Genomic DNA, 24379 nt, shown 5'->3' with positions numbered 1-24379 from the left:
TTTGCATTTACCACCTTCAGGTCTCTAAAGCAAAGGAAAGTTGAAATAAGAGCATAAGCACAGTCGTGGTTCCATGACTGTGCGACAGTTTCGCTTAACAACCAAGTTGCCGGTCCCAATCTGTACTGTATTTTAGGGTTCCACATCCACCTTTAATGGGGAACAGGGTTTGTTTGTTGTGTAAAACTTTGCACACTTTGGATATCTTAACATTCTAATTTTATAGACAATTTTTTAACAAGGGGATATTTCCTATATTCAGAGGAGAATTTTAAGAAATATCAATGACTAAGTAAAAAGGAATATGAAGGAACATTTGTAAATATGTACTGAATCTGAAACATGTACTATGTACTGAATCTGCTTTGTTTATATATTTGTATCTAGAAAGCTAGTTAGTTTATCTAAATGAAATGTGTGTTCTTCTAAACACTGGAAAGGTTGCAACAAAACATAATGTGCTCTAATTTTTCTTTACAGGTGAGACAAAAAAACCAGTCACTTTGACTATTCTAGACGACTCTGAACCCGAAGATGATGAAAACATTTGGATCACTTTGACCCATACGGAAGGTGGTAGTCGTATTCTACCCAGCTCAGATACTGTCACTGTGGTGATTTTGGCCAATGACAACGTAGCAGGAATTCTTAGTTTTCAAACATCCTCAAGATCTGTAATTGCTCATGAAGGTGGGTTCCTCTCCATTTTCACTTCCCTTTCTTTGTGAGCTATTAATCTCTGCCTTTAGGCTTTCTCTCAGTACTGCCTTGATTTGATCAATTTATCCCACTGTAAAATGGAAAGAGGAAAACCCAGTAAGAATGACCCAGCCATTCCAACAGTGGATAAAAACTTAAAACCTCAAAGAAGGAATGGAAGAAAGTTTACACTTTTACAAATATTCAGTGCCAAACTAAACATAATGTTAAGTACATCTTTACAAATAGCATGCTGGCTTTTAAAATGTAAATATCAAATTCTAGGAGTCAAAATCAGTTATGTATTGAGATTGAAATTTCAGTAGTCAGCAGGGATTTTGTGGAGGGTGGGGGAGGGGGACAGAGCAAGATAGATTTCCTCCTAATGCCAGAAGTTCCTTCTGAAGATTTCTAGAAGAGAGAAGAGTTCAGTTCCTCTTCCCTTTTTAAATCAACTGCATAATAAATTCAAAGACTCAACTGTTGTTGCTTTAAGTTTGGTCTTCAGTTTACGTCTGGAACACCCTTTTAACCCTTTTTAAATATTCTCCTTAATCTTTGAGAGCCAAGAACAATTCTGAGGACATATAATATATGACTAAAACTTTATTTTGATTACATGATGAATTCAGTTGCTGTGTTGTTATATTTAAAATGCTGTTAAAAACCCTGTTTGCATCTGTTATCCTCAGATATTTGAACTGCTTCGTTCTCTTGAAAATATAACTAACCCATTAAGAGGATGTTGGTGTGTTTGCTTATATTTGCTTTTCCTCTAATAAACCATCATGGCAATAATAGTTAGAATTATGGTGACACACAAAGACACATGGTGTGTCACCATAATTATTTATTTTTATGTACAACTAGATAAGCAAGGAAGAAAGAATTTCCTAAACATAAGGAACTATATTATATTATTTCTATTAATTAGAACCTGGCATAGCCAGTTTTTATCCAATGAATGAAATCTGTGTGATTTACTTTTAATTTAGTATTTATAGGATAATGTACGAATATAGCTAAAAAAAAAAACCCCAAAACAAAAAATTCTCCATATGCTGGAAGAGCTGAAAACACAAGAATGAGAAAAATTCATGGGTTTGTTATCTTTGATGAAATTGTATGCTATAGGTGTTACTTTACATTAATACTTGAGGAATATATTGTGATGAACATTCTTTGCATTTGCTGATATATATATTTTCTTCTATTTAAGTGAGCAATTGTATGGTAGCTATTACAGTTAAAGAAAATGGTAGGTAGTTAAATAGGTAAAAAATAGATGGGATTTCAGGATTTGGGGTGGTATACAATACTAGAAGGGGAAGAGGGAAAGTTTTGGATTTAGTCCCTGTTATATCCTGTACTGTATATATAGCCCTTTTTTCATGGAAGGTCAACAAATCACTCTTGGGGGTTGTCATAATTGATTTGGTGCTTTCGTATGCCTGACATTTCAGTCATTCCTCTTCCACCTTAATGGTTCTGAACAGCTTATCAAAGCAAGTAGAAGTTGATAAGCAAAAAAGAGCCATCTGTGAGAATGAGGAAATTGCACAAACTATATGATGATCTGTATGATCTTTGTGCACATAATTTTATTCCTTCCATCTCTCTCATACATTCATATCAAACATTTGTAACATAAAACAGAATAATTGATTACATAATAATAGTAATAACTGTATATTATATTATATTATATTATATTATATATTATTTGTGGAGGGTACAATTTGTTCAGATTTCTAAGGGTTAGAGTCCATTGCTTAGAGTCCAGAATCCTACTCAGAAATATATAATGACTGCATGTTCAAATATTTTACTATTCCTGCAGTGAAAAGTTTTTATTTATCTTAAAGATACAAAAATACTGGGAAAATGTCTCCATACAGGGCAATATATACCTAACTGAATCAACTTACCTTCTGAGTTACATGTACAGTTGGCCAAAATTTTAAAAGAAAGAACTTGAAAGACCTGCCTTTCTCCTTCAACCACCATGGCTGTTGTAAAGATGGTGAGGGAAGACAGACAACTATTTGCCCCTAAGGAAATTCTGATTGAATCTCAGAATAGTTCCACTGAAATAAATGAGCTATTCTGAAATCAGGAACATCATGCAGCATTTCAAAAACTATGTAAAAGACATTTAAAAAAATTAGTTCCCTCTAGTGCCCAGTTTTTGAAATTATCTCTTTTATATTCAAAACAAGTCAACTTTCCAATGGGAAGGATTCTTATAATTAATTCCAAAATGTTATTGCAAATTTATCTGGACCCTTAGTCCATTTGTAACTTTCTAAAATGAAAGTTTTATTTACCTTTTTGCTGTTTATGCCAGAAAAAAGAGTCCTTAAACTTGTATTTAAAACTTCTTTCACTAAGGATTGAAACTCACCCAGTGCTGTAAAACTTGACCATCCAAAGGTTCCTAACAGCTGAAAAGCAGCTAGCAAGCAATTTCCAAAAGCAATTAGAAAGGGAAGTATGCAAACCCAGTGTCCTTAAAGGCACCAACCATGGGTTGATCATGATAGCTATTTCCTCATCTCCCTCATCTCCCAGTGCTCTAAAACCATTGGAGACCACTATCTTGCAGTTATTCTTTTATACTGGATTTACAAAAGAGCTAAAGCTTTGATGAATCTTGTGAGAAGGGGTAAAAAAGAAAAGAAATCAAGTGCTACAACATTGCTTGAATGTACTAAAGATTAAGATTGTTAGAAGTAAAAGGAAGGAATATAAAGTTGATTTATGTGATCAAGTTTAAAATAGGTATGTTGTTATTTCTGGCAACCCTTAATGGACTTTTGCTGACATCAGGACTGGAAAGATGATGCTTTATGGATTTGGGACATGGGATGAAGAGATTGCTGGCTGTAAATTACGAGGAGGTGAAAAGTTATTAAAATTGTTTATACTTGTGATGAAGGTTGGAAGCTACTTCTTTATATATATATCTTTTTTTTCACTTTACTATATTTGATCCTGCCTTGCCTTGCCTTGCCTTGTCTTGCCTTGCCTTGCCTTGCCTTGCCTTGCCTTGCCTTGCCTTGCCTTGCCTTGCCTTCCCTCCTCCGCCTCCTCCTCCTTTCTTTTTACTCTTTTTACTCTTTCTTTCCTTGTATTAATTCTTACTGTTGTGATTTATTTATTTCATATGGCATAGCAGAATACAGCATTATTGCATAAAAGTTCACAGAGCAATATATAAAATGTGTATAAAATATAAAACATTGGCATAGTAGATTATTTTAAAAACATGCAATATGAATAATGAGTACAATTATAAATAGAATTAAGTTATGTATGAGCAGTTACTAGAGTGGCTAAGCCTATGTTGTGATTATAATCTTTAATAAAATTATTTTTTAAAAAATGATTTGGTTTGTTTCTGTTGGTTCGACTGTGCACATACCTCTTAGAGGTGACCATTTTCAGTTGCTGCCCCCTTCTTTGGAACAGCATTTCCCCTGAGACTGATACAGCCATTACCCAGCTGGGTTTTAGAAAGGCCACTAAAACTTTCCCTTTTCTAGGCTGGGTATTTGAAATTGAAACTGGTGTAAGGCTGAGTTGTATTGTTATGTGGATGATATTTGTATATTGTTGTGTATTTATTGAAATTGGGTATGTAAGTTGTTCAGAGTTGCATCAATTAGAGCAGCATATAACCACAGCAAATTAAAATATAAAGTTATTTTTAAAAACAAAAGGAAAAAAAAACTTCAATTCTCCAAATGTGCATTGTTTGGTTCTGTTACTGTTTTTAGTTACTGTCCATCTGTGTCCATTACAAGTTATCAGTGGTTTTCTTACTCATTTTTAATTAAATAAAAAGTTTGAAAAAATGATATTATAGTCATAATAAAAAACTTTCCACAATGACAGTTGCATAGTATGATAATATATGTATAAATTAATATACAAAATACTGTAGTTTATACTATATATGTCTTTCCTTTAAAATACTGTAATTCTGTATGTACTGCCAAACTAAAATATTGCAAACTTCAAAATGCTATTATAATGAATACATGAGTAATGTACATATGTCCGGGTCATACAGTTTTTGCAACTCAGAACTATTTTCTTTTCCTTTTAAAAATGAGCAACAAAAAATTCCACTGCATGCTTTTCCCTACTTTCCAAACTATACAACTGTGATTTCTTTAATCATATAAATCAACCTTATTTGATTTCTTGGGAATTAGATTTTTTACCCAGAAGAAAAGCAACTATTTGAAACACAAAACTGTGGCACCCTGAAAGTGTGGCTATGCAAAAAACAATACATTCCATCTCCTTATAATGTGTTTCTATTACATCTACCTAATTATGAATGAACAATATTTATGTGTATGCTAGTTTAAATGTTAATTTGTATATTTTACTTTTAGATTAAAAGAAAATTATAACAATATTGATACCCTATAAGTTGAAATGAAATAAATTGAACCTACACATAATTGCAAGCATTTTTGTTCATGCATTGCAAACCAAACTTCCAATTTTGTACTATATTTTGGTAATTGAGATATATTAGGAATGAACATGAGACAGCTGGTACAAGCAGAATTTATAGTTTCTGCAGGTTTATATTCACTACTAGTTGTGCATGTTCCGACAATAATTAGCTTCCAATTCTGTTAATTCCCACCCTGAATTTTATTCATTTTTTCCCCCATCTTTCTAACACAAAGTGAAAGGTAGGTTTTTAAGATTTAGCTTCAGGGTGGTTTTGGGTTCTCTTATGATAGAGTAGCTGACTGAATGAAATTTTCAACAAATCTTTTCATAAACCTATATCTGGATTTTTGCTTGTTAAAAATGTTCCACTCTTTTTTCTGATTTACATATATTATAATCTGTTAACAGCAAATCAGATAATGGAAACAATCAGAAATGGATTTACCTTTGAAACAACCTACTGGAAAAATGGGTTACAACTGAAGTTGTATAGGAGAACTTTCCACTGCCTTATGTCCAAATATTATATTGGCTTTTCTTCCATTTATTATGATGTTATGCATTCTTTAATTTCTAGGAGAACTGTTATCATTTCATGTGCTAAGGACTGCACCAGGAGCTGGCAATGTAACTGTTGACTGGGAAATTGTTGGCAATCATCTGGAACAAAACTTTGAAAATATTTCTGGCACACTCTATTTTTTAGAGGTAGTTATCATTTATTTGCTTTAGACGCCAAAATAATGAGAAAGTGTGAATGGTTGCAACTAATTTGAGAACAGATGGACAGGCAGCCTTATTGTCTTATTTGCAATGCAAAATTATACCTAACTGCTCATATATAAGCCATATTTAAACTAATGCAGTGGGACTTATTCCTAGGTGTATAGCACTGCACCTTTTTCACATGCTGTCTTACAAGCTCAGTAAGTTTTTGTTAGAAGAAAATATAATATTTGGATATTAATCTGTTATATCCTAAAACCTGCAAAACTCTGCTGAACTGTGAATGTCCCAGTAATTTTGTGCTGGTGATGAGGCTTCAATAATGGACTATTTCTAGTAAAGGAGGTACTTTCAATGTACATCTCAGAAGATGGTCCAGACTAGTATTGCTTGTAATAAAACAACTTAGTAGAAAAAAAGTGGATTTGTAGAAATGAGATTGAATGTTTTACTATTATAGTTCTCAGTTAAATAGTGATCCTTTTTTTTTTCTTTAACTAATAGGGGTCATTACATGCAACACTTAATGTATACCTGCTGGATGACCAGATTCCTGAAGAAAAGGAAGAATATCACATAATCTTGCATAATATTAAAACTCAAGGTATCATAGTCTTCTAGATAAACATAGCAAATCAGGATTGGTTCATACATGATGATCTAATTTTTTAGTATTCTGTGATTTGTAGATAAATGGATCAAAAACATCAGTTTGAGATGCTAAGAACCATCTGTCACTCTAGTGTTTTCTATGAGTTCATAGGATGCAGACAACCTATGCATTCACAGATGCAAACAGTCATTTAATGCTTCAGTTTAATAGGGATGCAGTGAACAAATGAATACCCTTTTTGGATCAAATGAACGCCCTATCTAAGCCAGAATCCATGGTGGCCTACCAGATTTCTGGGATGATAGGCTACTCCTTCCTCCTCCTATTTTCCCCACAACAACCCTGTGAGGCGAGTTGGGCTGAGAGAGAGTGACTGGCCCAAGGTCACCCAGCCGGCTTTCATGCCTGAGGCAGGACTAGCACTCAGTCTCCTGGTTTCTAACCCAGCACCTTAACCATTAGACCAAACTGGCTAATGTGCTGTAGGGAAATTATGTTCAGAGACAATTTGCTTTCGATTCTAAAGATAAGATATGTTGTTTGATAATCATGATAAACATAATTTTCCTTAATTGCTTTATTCCTTCTTGAAAGCCATTTTAAGATATAATAAAATAGCAAATGTATAGAATAAATCTGACAAACGTTTTTCTTTTGTTTATCCTGAAATGTTCATAATTCAGCTGCAGTGAATGATCTTAGGTATTAGACTTGTGAGGCAGAACACTAAACAATTTCTTAAAATACATAATTTTATACATCTTACCTAGCCTTTTCTTATATAACACCCACCCCTTTTCCTCACGAAAGAGTTGCTTCATCATTCTGGACATTTTGATTTCTCCTTTCTGTCTAGCAGTATACTTTTTTAAAGATGATATTTATAGCAGTGCAGAGCATTTCACTTGCAAACATACCATGGGTATTTTTAAAGACTTTATAGTATTGTGTGTTCATTTTTTAATACTACATAGAATTCACCAGCAGTTGAGCAATGTTTTTATTTTACTGTATAGTACACCCCCCAAATTTCTATCTTATAATTGGTGATTTTTCCAATCAATGACTGGTAGCCAGAACATCCATTAGGCCATAGACTCCAATTGCTAGTATTAGTGGAGGCACAAAGCCAGTGCAGTATACCAGTTAAGGTGTTCTTTGTCCAATGCAAAGAGCAGTCCACTGTCAGTCACCAAAGTCACCACTGGTTGACTTTGGGCTAGTCATTTTCTCTCAATCCAACAAGTGGTTGTTTTTTTGGGATGGAGGAGGAGGAGTCCTATGCACACTGCCATGATTAGTGTGCACAGAATGCAGAATAATGGAATGGAAAGATTTCAAGAAAGATCATGGTTAGGTGAAAAGCATTTTACAGTATGTTTTGCCATATACCACTTATAATAAATATGACACCATTCTTTCTATTAAATCAAAATGCACGTTCTTATGGTAAATCTTGCTTTTCAACATCATTTGTTAATTTATTTTTCAGGAGTCGCTTCTACTGGCAGTGCTATTTTAGACAATCAAGGTTATGAAGCAATTTTGACAGTAGAGGCTAGTGATGAACCATATGGCATTCTGAATTTTGCATCTTCATCTAGATCTGTATTAGTCCAAGAGGAAAACAAGACTATTCACCTTTTTATTAACAGAGAATTTGGATCTCTAGGTCTGTATATAGAAGAACGTAGGTTCTAAACTTATTTTGTTATGTCTCTGTGTTTGTGTGTGTACATACATATGTGCATACACATATACAGCTTTATTATCACTTTTTTTAACCCATGGTGTTTCACAATATGTCATAAAAGCAGAAGAATATCCATCAACAGCCAAAGAAATAGATCTGAAACTCTGAAAAAGGAACATATTTTCAATCTGAGAGCTAAATTGATGTTTAGCTAATAAGCTCTCCAAGCATATTAGGAACCATGTGTTGATAGTGACTGGAGTGGAGACATCATGGTGTAGACATACAGCTCCTAACACAATTTCCTACATAAATATACTGAGGTACACTCTATTCTCTTAGTTGATTGTAGTGAACACCATTTCTTTTCCCCTGAAGAAGGAGATGATGGAAGCAGCTGGGAGAGTCATGTTTGAGGGTTGGGTGTGATAGAACCCTTAGAAAGGGTCCTAATCTTAATCCTGTTTAAACAGAGGGTTTCCTAAACTTTTACTAAAAAAATAAAGATAGGAGGGCTTTTTATGGAAGGAATTTCATAATGACATACCACTGCAAAAAAAAAAAAAAGAGTGGTCTCTATTCTATTTATTTACAATGTTAACCAGCTAAATGAATTCTCAACATTCGGCTGGCCAGTCCTAACATATAAGGAAGAAGGTAGATCTAGATGTCAAGTATTCTATTGCAAATGTCCAAGTACTAGTGTACTGTAATATTTATAGCTCTATGTGATCCTTCTGTCATCATGACTAGACTTCACTTTGCTATTAAAAAACAAAGCAGATGCAAAATGTAACAGTCATCTTTTAAAATGCTACAACTTTACAAGAGCTGTAGTTTTCTAAGGGCCATTCTATGTATTATCAATAATAAGTCTGCAAACAAGAGGAAGAGCTAGCTTAGGAAAACCTAAATAGTTGAAGAAATACACAAAGTTGTTAAAGAAAAACCAAAGGTTTGTTTTTTATTAAATAAAAATACTTACCATGTTCCATGGGCATGGATACTGAGCATGATATGATTATCAAAATCCAAGTATGAGAAGCATCTTGATATAAGTCAAAGTCATATCAATAACACTGGACAGAAGCACATTACACTGTACCTTTAGTTGCATATCTCACATCTCTGATATTTTTTCATAGATATGTGATATTATACAAATCATATTTTGATTTTTTTTCTTCATTATAGAATATAGGTGTGTTTCATTATAATTATATCTGAATTCTACATGTTTACCAGGTGTTATCAATGTAACCTACAAAACAATTTCAGAATTTCTTGGTTTAAAGAATCAGCCTGAAGGGGCATTGGCTGAACCTGGAGTTGATTATGTACCTATATCAGGATCAGTTCTTTTAAAAGAAGGTGAAACAGCAGCCATCATAAATATTACTATTCTAGAGGTAAATTGTAATTCTACTCTGTAAAGGGAAAAAAGAGAGAGAGTTTGATTTTGATGGATACAGGATTTAGGCCATCATTTCTGATGTTCATGGGAAAATTCTTTGCTCTGATGGTTGATGGAAAAAGCCAAAGGGAATCGTTAATCACAAAAAGAGAACTTAGATTTATACAAGTGGAATAAATCTGTTTCATTACACTGGTTTCACTATCAGTGTGCCACATTTTATAATCTTCAAAATGAATAATGCATTGTTCCATATTTTCTTCTTTTCCATTTCTTGATTACAGTGCTTGTAGTAAATCTCACTGTTGGAAACAAGCCTTGCCAGTATTATATTATTTTAAAATATATCATATTTCATTTTACATACATAACATGAAAATTCTCTTGAGGCTTAATAATTCCATTAGGGGTGAGGATGGTAGTTACACATATTGCATAATAGATACTTTAAGTGCTAAGTAAACTACTTTTGCTAATTTAGAAATAATTTTCAAATGGACAATAGCATGAATGTTTGTTGTGTTTTTCTTTTACAGGATGATGTACCAGAAATGCAGGAATATTTTCTTATTAATCTAACATCTGTGGAACTTCTCATGTATCCTTTGACATCTTTTCCTCCCAGACTTGGTAGAAATTCCACACCTTTGCTTTATAATTCCTTCATATCTGTCTATGAAATCTGTACATTTTTTAAAAAATATTGCACCAGTTTTTATAAATATACAGATACGTTACTCCCTTAATGCAAGCTTTCAAAATCTATTTTTCTAAAGAAATAAAACTAATAGTATAGACTTGTTAATGGAAATTCAGAAGTAAATTTAATTAGTCAGATTCACATAGAATAAGAAACCGTTTTTATCACTTACAATCATAAATCTTGCTTATTGTAGACGAAGAGTGTCCTCGTGCATGCTCCTACATTGCTGTTCTAGAGTAGTGCATCTACTAAATAAACCAGTGGTTACTTTATAAAGAAATGACATGTATCAGCACATATTCATGAGAATTTTCTGGAATTGTAGTGTATGTTCTTGGCAAACATCAGTGTGATCTAAGAGCCTTGGAAGCAGAAGGGGGGGAAAAACCCTAAAATTTGCTTCAGGCCATAAAACTCCAAATTAGAATTCCTCATCAACTGTATGCTGGTATATTAGATTTGGCTTTGTTCAGTATTTCCAAGTCACATCATGTTTCCTATTGCTGGTGCTAAGAAAAAAAGAAATTGAATAACTCTATTTTTTTCAATTTTATCTTTATTTTGCATGTGTGTAGAACTGACTGGGTTAATTCATTACAAATTTAAAGATAAATGGAAAAATATGCCAATAGGTTTAAAATGTGTTTATTTTTGAAGCACAGAGAATAGTTAGGAATAGTTGGATCTCTCTGTCTTCTGATTGAGTGTAGTATCTCAGTTAATGTTTTATTCATTAATGTTCTACTTTTTCCTGGGTACATTTGGGGAGAATTATAGTTAGTTAATATTATGAATATACTGATGCTTTAAATAATAATTTACCTTACAGATCTAAGCATTTGCTTATAGACCTACGTTAATGTGTAAACTTTTGTATACTTTTCTTGTTATTTTTAGACATGGATGGTTTAACAGCACAGATTATTATTGATGCTAATGATGGAGCAAGAGGAGTAATAAGTTGGCAAAATGCAAAGTAAGTTTAAAATCCAGTTCACATGTTTTATTGTTTTCAGTTGCTGGTTTGCTCAGCTGATTCCTTTTGTGACATGAGTCATGCTGGCACCAAAGACACAGGAAATACAGTTGGCCAGTCCTGGAAGCCAAATATGGGCTCTAAGTAACCCAGGACAGCCAAGGTATCATTCTCAGAAATGCTACCTATTCTACATTTAGGGCTTCTAAACAGGCGGTGTTCAAGGATCTCAAAGTGTAGATAAGATGGTAGTGTGAAGTAGAGGGTTTAAATTTGTTAGACATTGAGAATGTGTCTGTACCGGAGAGATGAGTGCTACTTGAACCAAAATGGAACCAGGCTGCTGGTACATTTCAGCGAAAAGGTGGCAGAGCAGCTTTAAACAGATCCATGGGAGAAAGCCACCAAATACTGGGCAACATCCAGTTCGGAAGAGTGTAGGTATTTCGGGAAATACTATAGAGAGAGCACCCAATGAGTCAGATTCTGAATTAGAGGAGTGGGGCTTGGCAAATTCTGACCTTACATCTCAGGAGCCAGTGGGCTCTCAGATATTTGCAAATGAAGCTCAGAAAATGCAGAACCTGCTGGAAGATAGGCTTGCAGTCTGGAGCAGCAAGTAATCACCCACCTCTTGCAGAAGAATAGTAGAGACTGAGTCACTTGTCCTAGAGCCTGAGTAGGAGAAGAACCTCAATCTTCACACATGCACAAAGATAAGCAAGTACTCATAGGTATAACGCACCAAGCCTCTGGCATAATCATGAGTCTCCAAATATTATGGAAATATCCTTTGAGAAGACATGTGCTTGCTGCTATTTGCTTTTATTCATTTGTGTCCATCCACCAGTAGAATGGACAGTGCTGGTATCTGAAATCCTCTGTCTGTCTTGTTTCACTCTCCATGCCCCTTAAATGTGCTGTAAAAGTCTGGAATTTTTCTAGTCAAATTTATGTCAGCTGAGTGGGAATGTAGGAAGAGCAAGTTAAACTCTTTTTGTCTAAGTAGTCCATTCATGTGATATTGGTTGTACTATATTTCCTGGAGGCTTTAGCAACAATAACTCATTCCTTTATCACTCACACCTGGAGGACTACAATTCACTCTATATAAGGCTGCCCTTGAAGACACAACTGGTGCATAATTCAGCCTTCCCCCTGCTGACTGGTGGAAGATGCTACAGCAGGATAATGGCAATCTGGTGTGAGCTTTTGGGTCCAATTCAAAGTGCTGTTTGTCACCTACAAAGCCCTTTATAACTTGGATATTTGTTATTTCTAAGATAATATGGCCCAAGTAGAATCTGCCTGCTTGACACATGTAAGCTGAGAAGGATGCTATAGATGACGCCCACTACCTGAGATGTTAAAAGGGTGGGAGTTCAGATACAAGCTTTCTTGGTCATTAACCCCTCAACCTTAACAGCTTGCCCTCTGAGATTAAAATAGCCCCTTCCTTACTATCATTTTGAAAAGCAATAAAATACATTTTTCCAGATTGCCTTTGCATAGGATGGATGATATGATTGGTGGTAATTAATGAACCAGGGATGCTATTTTATTTGCTTGTGATAGATTAATGTTTATGCTTTTATTTTGGATGTCCATTTTGTTGTAAGCCACCAAGAGCTATTTGGTAAACTAGCATATAAATATGTAAATAAAGAAATAATAGGTAACTTTTCTTTTTCCTTCAGGTTTGAAATAAATGAACTGAATGTAAACTTAACATTAGTGATATTCCGGGACCGAGGATTGTATGGTAATGTGTCCTTATTCCTGTATGCTCAGAATCTGGAAGCATATCAGGGACTGGACTTTAATCTTTCTTCAAGGGTAAGAACAAACCATCACAGAAAACCATTTTTTCCATAACACAAAATAGATGCTTTGTTTCAGTGAAAAATGTAAGCGATTGTAACCAGAACATTAGGGCTATGGAAAGCTTCGAAGTGCTCCTTTGCTTTGGTCAAACTCTGACCAAGACATTCCCGGAAAGCAACATCCTCTCAATTCTGTGAGCAAAGTGACAATAATGTCTTGCCTTGCTCTGCTTCAGAACCCTCTCGGCCGCTTCTATGGGAAAAGGCCAGGAGCAGGATTCTTTGACTGGTGCTACAAGAGAAGGCTGAGTAGAGCCATCTCTTGCAGGATTGGCCAAAGTGCTTCTGAGCAGCTCTGGCAGGTACCATAGGCAATCCCATTGCACAAGTAATGACAGCCAGCTAAGAATCTATCAGCACACCGCAAAACTCTTCCAGGGTGGTTCCACTGCATACTGTAGGCAAACCCAAAACTGATTAACCTGGAAGATCATCCACCACCAGCAGGAAGAAAATTGAGAGGACCTTTGTCTGCAGCAATTTGAGGCAACAGAAATTTCATCAAGGGGAATTGGATAGCCTCTTTCATTAGGTGAAGTGGATCACGTTGCCTTCCTTGTATTTATTGTTTTGTCAAAGTGGCTTTGTGCAGGCCAAATGCAGATTATTTAGATTTTAGATTAAATTATAAAGTTTGGTAGGGGTTGGTAAAGAATTAAACATTTTTCCACAACTCAGGAGACAACGGCAAGCACATACTTTATGATGAGATCAAGAGCTATTAATGTTGACTTCTTGTCAGATGTATCCATGTAATGCAAGCAGTTTTGAACACAGAAGACAGAAGGAGTAATGCTTATCCTTGATTTCCAAAGGTCAAAATAGAAACTATAACATATGTAATTTATATACTTACAAATTCTGTCTTCACCTGACTATGAGCATAGCATGCTACATAATTTTAACTTCTCACAGGACATCAATAAATAAGAAAGGATAGATTATTCTGCTTCCAATCCAGCCAGTCCATCCCAAATCAGCGTGACTTTTATTTATAAATACTGTATGCGCCTACATAGGTCTTTAAACTTCTAAAGTACATTTAGATGTTGTGAGGAGGAAGAAGCAGGTGTAACCATGCTGTGTTTGTTGCACATACTTTTATGATTATAAAAGGACTTATACATCTTTTGAATATTACTGTAGATTCTTTGTAAAAGTCATGAAGGATTTACATCTTTCTGTACATTTTTATGCATTGCATTTCAACATATTTTAAAAAACATTCACAATATGTTTTATTAATAGACCCTTTGTTTTGCTGATGGAGAAAGGTATAAATACATTGATGTTCAGATTTTTGATGATGAGATTCCTGAAAGCAATGAGAGATTCCAACTAATTTTAACAAATCCATCCCTTGGATTAGAGTTGGGAGAAAATACAACAGGTAATGTTAATTATCTCGGAATTAGTATTTTATTTTGTGATTGCCATGGATTGGGAGGCTCTACTCTAAGTCACTCATGCCCTGGTCACCTCCAGAATAGATTACTCTAATATGTTCTACATGGGGCTGCCTTTGAAGAGCATCCAGAAGCTACAGCTGATGCAAAGTGCGCTCCTTGATCAGCGCAGGTAACACCTCTACTCCGTGAGCTGCACTGGTTGCCATTTTATTTCCAGGTTTGATTCAAGGTGCTGGTGATGACCTATAAAGCCCTACATACCATGGGGCCAGGTTATTTGAGGGACCACCTCTCCTGGGTTACATCTACCTGTCCCATCAGGCCTGGCAGGAGAGGCATGTTATAAGTCCTGTTCATCAAGAAATGTCATCTGACGGGATCCAGGAGGAGAGCCTTTTCTGCCAGAGCACCTGCCCTTTTGGAACATAGAGTGGTTAGAGTGGTCCTGACCCTGCTGGCCTTTTGGAAACTTTCAAGACATGGCTTTGTTATTGTGCCTGAAAATCCAGTGATGACATGGAGCCTGTTAGCTGGCTGTATTGTTAGTCAGTATATTGATCATACCCTCCTGTTAAAAAGTTTTAATGGTTTTACTTTGTTTTTAATGGTTTTTATTTTGGTTTTTTATTTGTAACTATTGTTTTCTGTTTTTACGTCTGTTAGCCACCCAGAGTCACATAGGTGAGATGGGTGGCTATATAAATTGCATGAATGAATGAATGACTCCAAATCACATTAATAGCAGTGGATACTTGACATTGTTCTTTATAGTCATAAGAGATTTAAATAATTCCCTAAATTATTAATAGTTAGCAATGGTTGGCTGGCAGTCTGCTATAATGTTTTGCAATTAAATGTATTGTTACACAAAAACATTTTTGTGAGTTCTGTTGCTAAAAAGTTTCAGTTACCTTCAGTACTGAAGATAGGTCAGTATAACAGGACAATATGAAACCTTTTTGACACTTTTAAAACATTCTTTGCACTTTCTTTGTAGTACATAATGCAGGAAATAATGTAGATTTCATGTTATGTATCTTAAGCAAAACTAATGAGATCAGTAGAATAAAGTAGATTTAACCAACTTCCCAATGTCTGTCCTTATAACTTCCATAATTATCATAGCGCTATGTGGCTTGCTACAATTCCAGGAATTATGCTTGAGTGCGTTTGGAGGTGAAGGGCAAATTAGAAACTGGACTCTAATAGGTCTGATTCCATAACACATTTCATGATTTACTAAAATCAGTTGAACAGTATTCCACAAGTGCTTAGTTAATACTGTGGTATTAGCAATACATCTTACCAGTGGTTATTTTTTCAAGGTAGAAAGGAACTTTGGATATTTATCATGAGAGTTTTTTCCAGTTTGATGTAACTTTGAAATGCTTAAGTTTAGTTAGAATTTCTTCATTTTAGCAGAACCGTTTTTCAAACCCTGCCAAAAAATTTTGGAACACAGATTTTCCTTGTAGGTATTAGGGATGGAAATCCTGATTTATTATTTTTATTATGATTAACTATCTATAATCTAAATAAACTTTGTTCCCTTCTACAAATTTATACATACATTCTAAAGAAAAACCTTAAATATATGTCTGAATTTAAATACCAATATTGATAATAAAGTCATGTATTAAATTTTATAAAGAAAAGCATATGTTAATTTATCTTTATAAATGCTCTTATTATTTAACTACTTTTTTCTATGGAATGTATTATGTATAGTGTAATCATTTCATTTATTGTCTATTCAAAGTGACAATTACTATTCTGGCCAATGATGACGGTCATGGAGTTTTGTCCTTCAACAATAGTGAACACTTTTTCCTGAGGGAACAAACAGCACTCCATCTGATGGAAAGTGTTGCAGTACTGAATATTATCAGAGAACCTCCCCAAGGAATATTTGGAATGGTGACTGTCCAATATATTGTGCGAGAGATAAATTCTTCTGAAGCATCTGTAGATTTGACTCCATCACAGGGCTATATTGTTCTAGAAGAGGGAATAAGACTCAAGGTAATATGCAACGAATAGTTGCTACAAAATGGAAAAAAATTAAAAGATTATATTATTGTTTATTTAGGAAATAAAATACAATAAATTGGTTTATATCAGTAAACATACATTACATTACATACAATCATCAGTTATTGTACTACAGTATATGCCTTAAGAGCTAATTTACAAATTGCAGAGAATGAAGCAGACTCTACTAACTCAGATTACAAGTAGGAGAGATTTTAAATATTCAGAATATATTGCTCATTCAAAAACAAAGATCCTTTAGCTGACATCTCAGTACACATTTATTTGGAAATATTTATTCCAGTAAGGCTTATTTTTGAATATACATACATTTTATTGGACATCTTATTTGGTAAGTTAGCACATCAGAGAAGAATAGTTCTGGTTTCAGTTGAATGTTGATCTTTAAAATTCTTTGTATCTTTTTATGTATTTGAACCCAGAAATTTCTGATTTTTTTACAAGTGCACCAGGCATGATAAAATGACCCTTTACGTTGTCCGCATTTCCAGCATAAATTTGCTTTTAACAAGATAAAAGCAATACAAATATTAGAAAAGAAACAAAGAAGATAAGGAACAGTAGTGCAGTATCTAACATAAATTTGAAGTACCTTTATACATTCTAGACAATTTTTCTGGAGTCATATGCCAACAGTTTTACATCATTTTATAAAGGTTCTCTTTTAGGTTGTAACATAATGTAAATTTCAGTCCTTTTAATCACATCTTTTCCCACTCTTCCATCAGTATATTGTGTCCAAAAGTCTTAGTTCATTTTATCATACAGCCTTTCACTTGTTCTTCCGTTTCAAATTTCAATAAAAGTTTATACATTTTAGTAATTACATCATCATTTTTACATAGTTCAACTTCAAATTCTGTCTTCTGATGCTCAATTCCAAATGTCCTATTGTCTACCTTAAATCTTTCTCTCAACTCTGCATATGAAAACCATTGAAAACAAAATCTATGTACAGCCAATTGCTCTTTTAATTTCATCTTATATTCTCCATGTTTGTAATTGTAATTTTTAATGAAATTACTATTAAAAAATAATTAAAAATGAAATTCTCCCCAACCATGAAAACTGTAATTTCTCCCATTAACATAATTATTTTGGTATCCAAGATTTTGATACTTGTATGTTGCTTTTTCTTACAGAATCTGCATATTAGTGCCATCCTGGATGCAGAACCAGAAATGGATGAACAATTCATTGTTACTCTGTTCAGTCCAACTGGTGGAGCCAGACTGGGTGCAAGAACAGAAACGTTGATCACAGTGTTGCAAAATCAGGCCCCTTTGGGCCTTTTCAGTATTTTTCCAGTTACAGAGAGGTAAATATGGTGTTAGGTCAGAAATTAATTTGTTATATATAAAAGTTAGTGTGCATTTTATATGTTCAGTCTTCTTAAATTTATTGACCTTCATATTATAACAAAGAAAAAGGCAAATGTCAGAGTTACAGCATATCAGAGGTGCATCATAAATAAATATATCAATACCATAAATGTTGATTTTTTTTTCAGTATCTTCTTTATTATCAATATATTTTTAATGGCGGACAATATACAAATGTTTTTAATATGTACATTAAATAATAGCTATAATGTTTTACCTAAGTTTAGATGCACAAGCTCCTATATATTGACCATCTTTTCTTTAATAATAGGCATTCGGAGGTTTCACCAGTGTTTCCTAGATTCAGTTTTTCTTCCTGTCATCTAATCTGTTTTTATTATTGATGTAATGTGATGCTGTGCCAATGCTATTGAAATAAATTTGTGTACTTACTTGTTTTCCTTTCCATGGATGCCATGGCAAATGATATGCAGCCCAAGCTAGGAATGTGCAAAACCATTCTGAAGGGTGGCTTGGGCAGCAGGCAGAGCAAACCTACTGCTGAAGGTGCTGAAGTGCCATGTCTTCTCGATGGCTTAACTGGTTTGGAGACGTCCCATGTCAACTGAGTATGTGTGAATGCACAGGATAACACAGTTACTAGGATGACTGCTTTAGCAAAGCAGTGACAGTCCTGGAAGAACTATCAACTGTCTGTGCACATGCATGACCAGAGACAAAGTTGGGAGGCCCTTGAACTGGCCTGACTCCATTAGTGCTCCACTCACTTGACAAAGCACTCTCCAGATGTTTTTGCACAATCCACTTCATATTCACCCAGGTCAGTGACACTTATTTCCAAGTTAATATGTACAGTGGTATCTTTAGAATACACTGTGATACTTCTAAATAACCACAGGTTTGTTGGTATTATTTGTTTCTGCTTGGGAATAAGCTCCAGAAACCCAGGTATCCAGGGTAACAAATCAAAACACTTTTCTTAAGTGTTTGGCAGAGTCAAAAGGTCAGGCCTCATTTGGTCAACAAGGTTTAAGTGTCCAGTGACCTTATATGGGAGACTGAAACCTGTCCTCCACTTCCTTGCTTGATTTGCATTTAAATAAGCCAGAGCCTGCTCCTTGCTTCTTGCTTGCTTCTCCTGCTTTCTGAATTCAGCAGCCTCTCTTTTTTGCTACATGTGAGCGTGTGTGCTTGTGCGTGTGTGTGAGCTTGTAAATATGCCTTTTTGTATGTAGGAAGCTTTTGAACCCCTCTAGGGATCTAGAGGAGAAACTGTTTATGTTCTATGTTTTGTCTGAATACAACTTTTTTGCTGAAATGCCTGGTGTCTTCTTTCTGGTCTCTCGTGCCAAATGCTTCCCAGCACTCTGCACATGCTGTGCAAACTCCAACAAGGTTACAATTCTGAATATCTTGCTCTAATTTATAGAACAGTCCCATTATAACTAGCATCTACTCAGATGTACTATGAAAGAGTCTGTCATTTTAAAATAAGAATAATGTATCAGATTTTACATGTGCTGAAAAACGGCATTTTCACAGACAGCATGCCAGTAGAATACCTTCACCTTAGCAACATGAATCTGAAAACGGATCTCTGTTTATATATTTTGTTAAATCTTCCATAATTCTTAGGACAAATTCTATCATAGCTGAGGAAGCAAACACTACGGTCTACTTGAAAATATCTCGGAGCAATGGAATCAATACATCAGTGAGTGTGGAATGGGAAACACGACCTGATTCTGCATTTGGGATAAGTAAGTTAATCCATAGGTTTTGAGAGGTTATGGAGGATAGGCTTTTATAACTCATGTGTTAAAATTTGTTCTATTCAACCAATGAGAACTAAAGCCCTTTCCGTATACAAGGACTGTACCAATCCAAGCTTGGCTTTGTGCCTTTTTGTCCTCATGGCATCATGAGACATGTATAGGTCTTGGAAGCAGAGTCAATTAACTACTGGATTAGCTTTCCCTCTAGAAAAAGCTCTGGGAAGTTAATTGTGCAGTTTTTCTTCTGGAGCTGCAGGGCAAGCAGTTTCTCATTGGCGGTGTCCTTCATCTGACTGCCACAATTTCCTTTTCCCTGAGCCTTTCATCCCACATACTGTGGCCTATTGAGAGTTTTTTCTTCCCTTCCTTTTTAACTTGCAGTTACAAAGTGCTGAGGGAAGAACAAGGATAGGAATGGGGTGCCAGTTGCTTGCTGTTTTGGTGTCCTCCCTATGTGCAACTGGAGAAAAAGTTTCCATGGGACAGTGCAGCAGCGAGATTTGATGCTAGTGGTTTTGTGGGACTGCCCTGAATTGTTTCCAAGGTTCTGAAATGGATTTGATAAGCAGCTGCCTGTAGACTTGACACTGTTTGCCTCTTTCCTTCTAGGGAATGCAATTTTACCAGCTCATGGTCATTTGGGATGAAGCCATTGGTCAGCTATCAATGTGGAATGGTCTTACTGTGCTTTATGCCATCTCTGCTGCAAATAGCATTAATTTTCTTTTAATTTTCTATCTGCAGAGGGTGGGTTAAGTGTACTGGCCATTTTACAAAGTTTTGAGGAAGAATCGATATCTAGCTGGTGTTTCTTTGTGGCAGGAGACTTTTTATACAGTTTATTGTTGCGAACACATCCAGCTGTGAAGTCTTCAATATATCAATGGCGGGGAGTTTTTGTTCCTGTTGAGGTAAATATTGTAAAAATTAAACTGATATTCAAGAATACTGGATCATAGCACTGTTTCAAGATATGTGATACAGGTATTCCTCGTTTAGCGACCACAATTGGGACCAGCAACTTGGTCGTTAAGTGAAGCGGTCGCTAAGTGAAACCTCAACTGTGCTTATGCTCCTACTTCAGCTTCCTTTGCTTTACAGACCTGCAAAGTTCATAAATGTGAGGATTGGTTATAAAGTTACTTCTTTATCACTGTTGAACTTCGGTTGCTAAATGAGACAGTCATTAAGCAAGGATCACCTGTAAATCCTATTTCAATAGAGAGGAATGTTAGTTAAAGAAAAATTATGTTTTTGTTTTAAAATAATTCATGGATGTTATTAATTGGATAGTAAAAAACAAAGTTATTGCTTTACTTTTTTTAGGAATTTAGTATTGAGAATCCTCATCATTGTATTGCATTTCAAATCAATGGCTCCTCCTATTTAGTAATTACTCATGGTGGAACAAAAGAACATAGACCTTCTAACAACACTGTGTTCTTATTTACCTCTGGATTCCAGCTGCTAGAGGTAATGTTTCATTATCCAAATTTCATTTCTTTAGAACTCACATACTTCAGTTGAAAATTCCTCTCCCAGATAATGTCAAAGATATCAGTATGAAAAAATTATAAATATTTGTTTGTAAACTGCAGTGAAGTAGACTCATGAATTGAGCATCTGTGCAAGAGAAAGCTAAATACCATTTACTCACTATTTAAATAATTAATTAAATGCTAGAAGGTAATTGCTAGAAGTGTAACATGAATTTACTCCTAAGAGAAGGAATAATTCTGTCCTTCTATCCTCAGAAAAGTACAATTGTTTTCTCAGTCTGTAGTGGCAATAGTGTAACAAAGTTATTTCAGTCTTAGAATGGGTGAGTGGGTTTAACAAAAAGCCACAAGGTGCAGATCTAAAGTGTTCTCACTAATTTTTTTCAGAACAGCTCTAGGAATAGGCCTGAGATTCAGTCTGCAAACCCAGCCTTAGGCTTTAGTTTCGACTGTCATCATAATTTTTGACTTTTCATCACAATTTAGAATGTTATCTAAAAAAATAAGACCAAAGTGTTAAGTATGCTTGTGAGTTTGGCAGCAAGGTGAGGAGGTTAGGTCATTCACTCATCTCTTCTAATACATTAAAGAACCGATTGTTCATCTAAACAGACTGTCCATCTAACAAGTAACCATAGGCATCCTGTCAGAGAGCTATGAAGGTGTGGTGGCTGTTCATTGTAGTGTCATATGCTGAGCAGAGGTCATCAGTGTATGATCAGAGCAATGTGCTTCTGGTTCTACGGGAACAAAACTGCCCCTCAGACCAAGGTAACTGGACTGGAGAAGCTGGGCTAGATAGAAAGGTTGTCAAGAGAAGCCTTGACAACCTTTCTATAAATTTGTTGTATTTTATATTGTTGTAAACTGCCCAGAGTCCCTCTGGTGGGAGGAGATGGGCGGTGACAAATTTGATTGATTGATTGATAGATAGATAGATAGATAGATAGATAGATAATAGAAGGCCTTTCTATCAAATAATATCCCACTCCAATTTTGATATCAGAGAATGAAGCTCTCAGGGTATAGAACGACATTTCAAGAAACAGGGAAAGGATCTCTTAGTGGAGTCCTTGACAGGCAAACAGATACCCTCTTATACTGAAGATAATGCCTCCAGGTGGAAAGGGTGGCTCCTAGTAGTATGGGGTTTGTTCATTAGAAGTAAAGATGTGTATGCAATGGACATGCTGACTGCATGATGACTTGCATGCTGGTACATAGGTTGTGGACATCACTGCTTTAAGTCTTAGGAAGTAGGAGGTATGCATTAAATAATTAAATTAATTAGTTATAATAAAATACATATCATCTAGATAATCTTCTTGGTAGAGAGTAATCATGGCCATGGTGTGCATTGGTATAAATAACATAGGAAAAGTACTTGGATTATTCTGGAAGTCAGATGTACGTAACTGGACATAATATTAAAATCCAGGACTACTGAGGTATCTTTCTTGGAAATTCTACCTGTTCTGTGCATAAGGTCAGTAAACAGGAAGAGCTGAATAATTTCAATGCATGAATGTGGCAGTGGAACTGGGAAGAGGAAAATTAGATTTTTGAGGAACTGGGATTCATTTTCAGACAAGCCAGTTCTATATAAAAATATGGACTGCATTTCAATCATGATGGTATCAAATTACTAGTGTGTAATATCAAAAGTATGATGGAACAGCCTTTAAAGTAATTCCAAGGGAAAAGCCAACAGGATGCAAGGAACTTCATTTTTGCAAGAATCACCCCTAGAGGATGAAAGTGTATATTTTTATTACTGTTCAGAGGGAAGATAGTATATTTGTAGGAAATGAGTATAGTCAGTCAAGAAAGACCCAAGGTTGCAAAAATAAAGGCCCAAGTCGTAGAAAATCCAAGGGCGAGATTGTGTATTGATGCTCAGTGTGAGGGGATGGAGTTAGCAAGGCAGGAAACAAGGACCCAGGGCCCAGAGAAGGCCATATTATAAACACAGGCCAGATGCCATCAATAAACCATCATGGGAAACTGGGAGCAACAAAAGGGCAGGAGAAAAAATAATTAGGATGTAAACCTTCAGAAATAAATTGTGTGTGTGTGCTAGACTTTTAAACCATGTCATAATAACATAACTGGGGTACCTTCATCATCATTGGGTCAGCTTGGTATCCACAGTAAAATGACTTAACTACCTAAGTTTCATCCTTGAATTATACGTTAAGCGTATGGATTATGTCTGTTCTCTTAGAGATGGATTAACTACCATACCTGTAATGCAGGTCCTGACACTTGTAGGCAAATACCAGAAGCCTCAAGTATTCCTTGATGTTGGAGATGTTTATTTTATTTATATAGGTTTGCCTTGAGCAACATTATTAAGTTAAACAAATGAGATGCATTTTAAAGGCAGGATTAGATATATACTACTTTTTTTTCTTTTTCTTTCTTTCAGATACAGTCTATGTTGGTGCCAGCCACCAGTGATATAAAATATTTCAATTTGGACCAAAGCCATTATTTGATTATTGCAAGTTGTAGACCAGAATCTAAATCTACCAAGGTTAGGAGAATCTTCGTTTTATTTCATGTCTATTAGCCTGTTGGTATATTCACCTGAAGTTAATAAGATATTCAGAACTTATACAACACTGTGAATTCTTTAAGGGTATGCATACAAATGAAGCAGCAAATGTATATACTTGAATCATATGAACCCTGGAAATATGCTAAATTTAGATTTTTTTTCCCCTACATTTTAATATAGCTTTTAAATTTACAGCAGACATGTCACATGTTTGTATTAATTAATAGAAATGTGTTTCTATTGCACATTAATAAATGCAACTTGAATACCACCAGCATAAATACGTACCTGGCTTTCTTTGCATTCTTCAGGACATGGGTTTGTATTCATACTGTATCTACAAATAATTTTTTGGTGTACAGAAAAAAAAGATTACTGATTAATCAGCTGAAGTGATAAACAATTAATGGCTAGAGACTTTTCTCAGTTGGAGCTCTGCTTTAAATATGCTCCCAATCTGCTATGATCCTTCTTATTGAACAAATACTTTGCTGATCATATATCCTCTTTCTGGATGGATCCTGCCCTTGAGGCCTGCATTATTCAGCACCATATTCA

General features: G+C 35.1%; 1 protein-coding gene across 1 annotated transcript in view; it reads left to right on the top strand.

The window, feature by feature from the left end:
• The window catches only part of ADGRV1 (adhesion G protein-coupled receptor V1), a 252597-nt gene that overhangs the window by 54232 nt on the left and 173986 nt on the right, over positions 1–24379 (top strand). Inside the window, exons 33-47 of the mRNA XM_063295429.1 lie at positions 481–690; positions 5753–5883; positions 6406–6505; positions 8007–8186; positions 9453–9616; positions 10158–10251; positions 11222–11300; positions 12998–13136; positions 14432–14573; positions 16352–16614; positions 17787–17962; positions 19623–19747; positions 20507–20673; positions 21089–21235; positions 23690–23797. Coding sequence (XP_063151499.1) covers positions 481–690; positions 5753–5883; positions 6406–6505; positions 8007–8186; positions 9453–9616; positions 10158–10251; positions 11222–11300; positions 12998–13136; positions 14432–14573; positions 16352–16614; positions 17787–17962; positions 19623–19747; positions 20507–20673; positions 21089–21235; positions 23690–23797 — 2225 coding nt within the window. The remainder of the gene's footprint in view (positions 1–480; positions 691–5752; positions 5884–6405; positions 6506–8006; positions 8187–9452; positions 9617–10157; positions 10252–11221; positions 11301–12997; positions 13137–14431; positions 14574–16351; positions 16615–17786; positions 17963–19622; positions 19748–20506; positions 20674–21088; positions 21236–23689; positions 23798–24379) is intronic.

Source organism: Candoia aspera, chromosome 2 (genome assembly GCF_035149785.1).
Source record: "Candoia aspera isolate rCanAsp1 chromosome 2, rCanAsp1.hap2, whole genome shotgun sequence".
Lineage (NCBI taxonomy): Eukaryota > Metazoa > Chordata > Lepidosauria > Squamata > Boidae > Candoia > Candoia aspera.
Note: the sequence above shows the minus strand (reverse complement) of the source record. Positions and strands in the feature narration are given on the sequence as shown.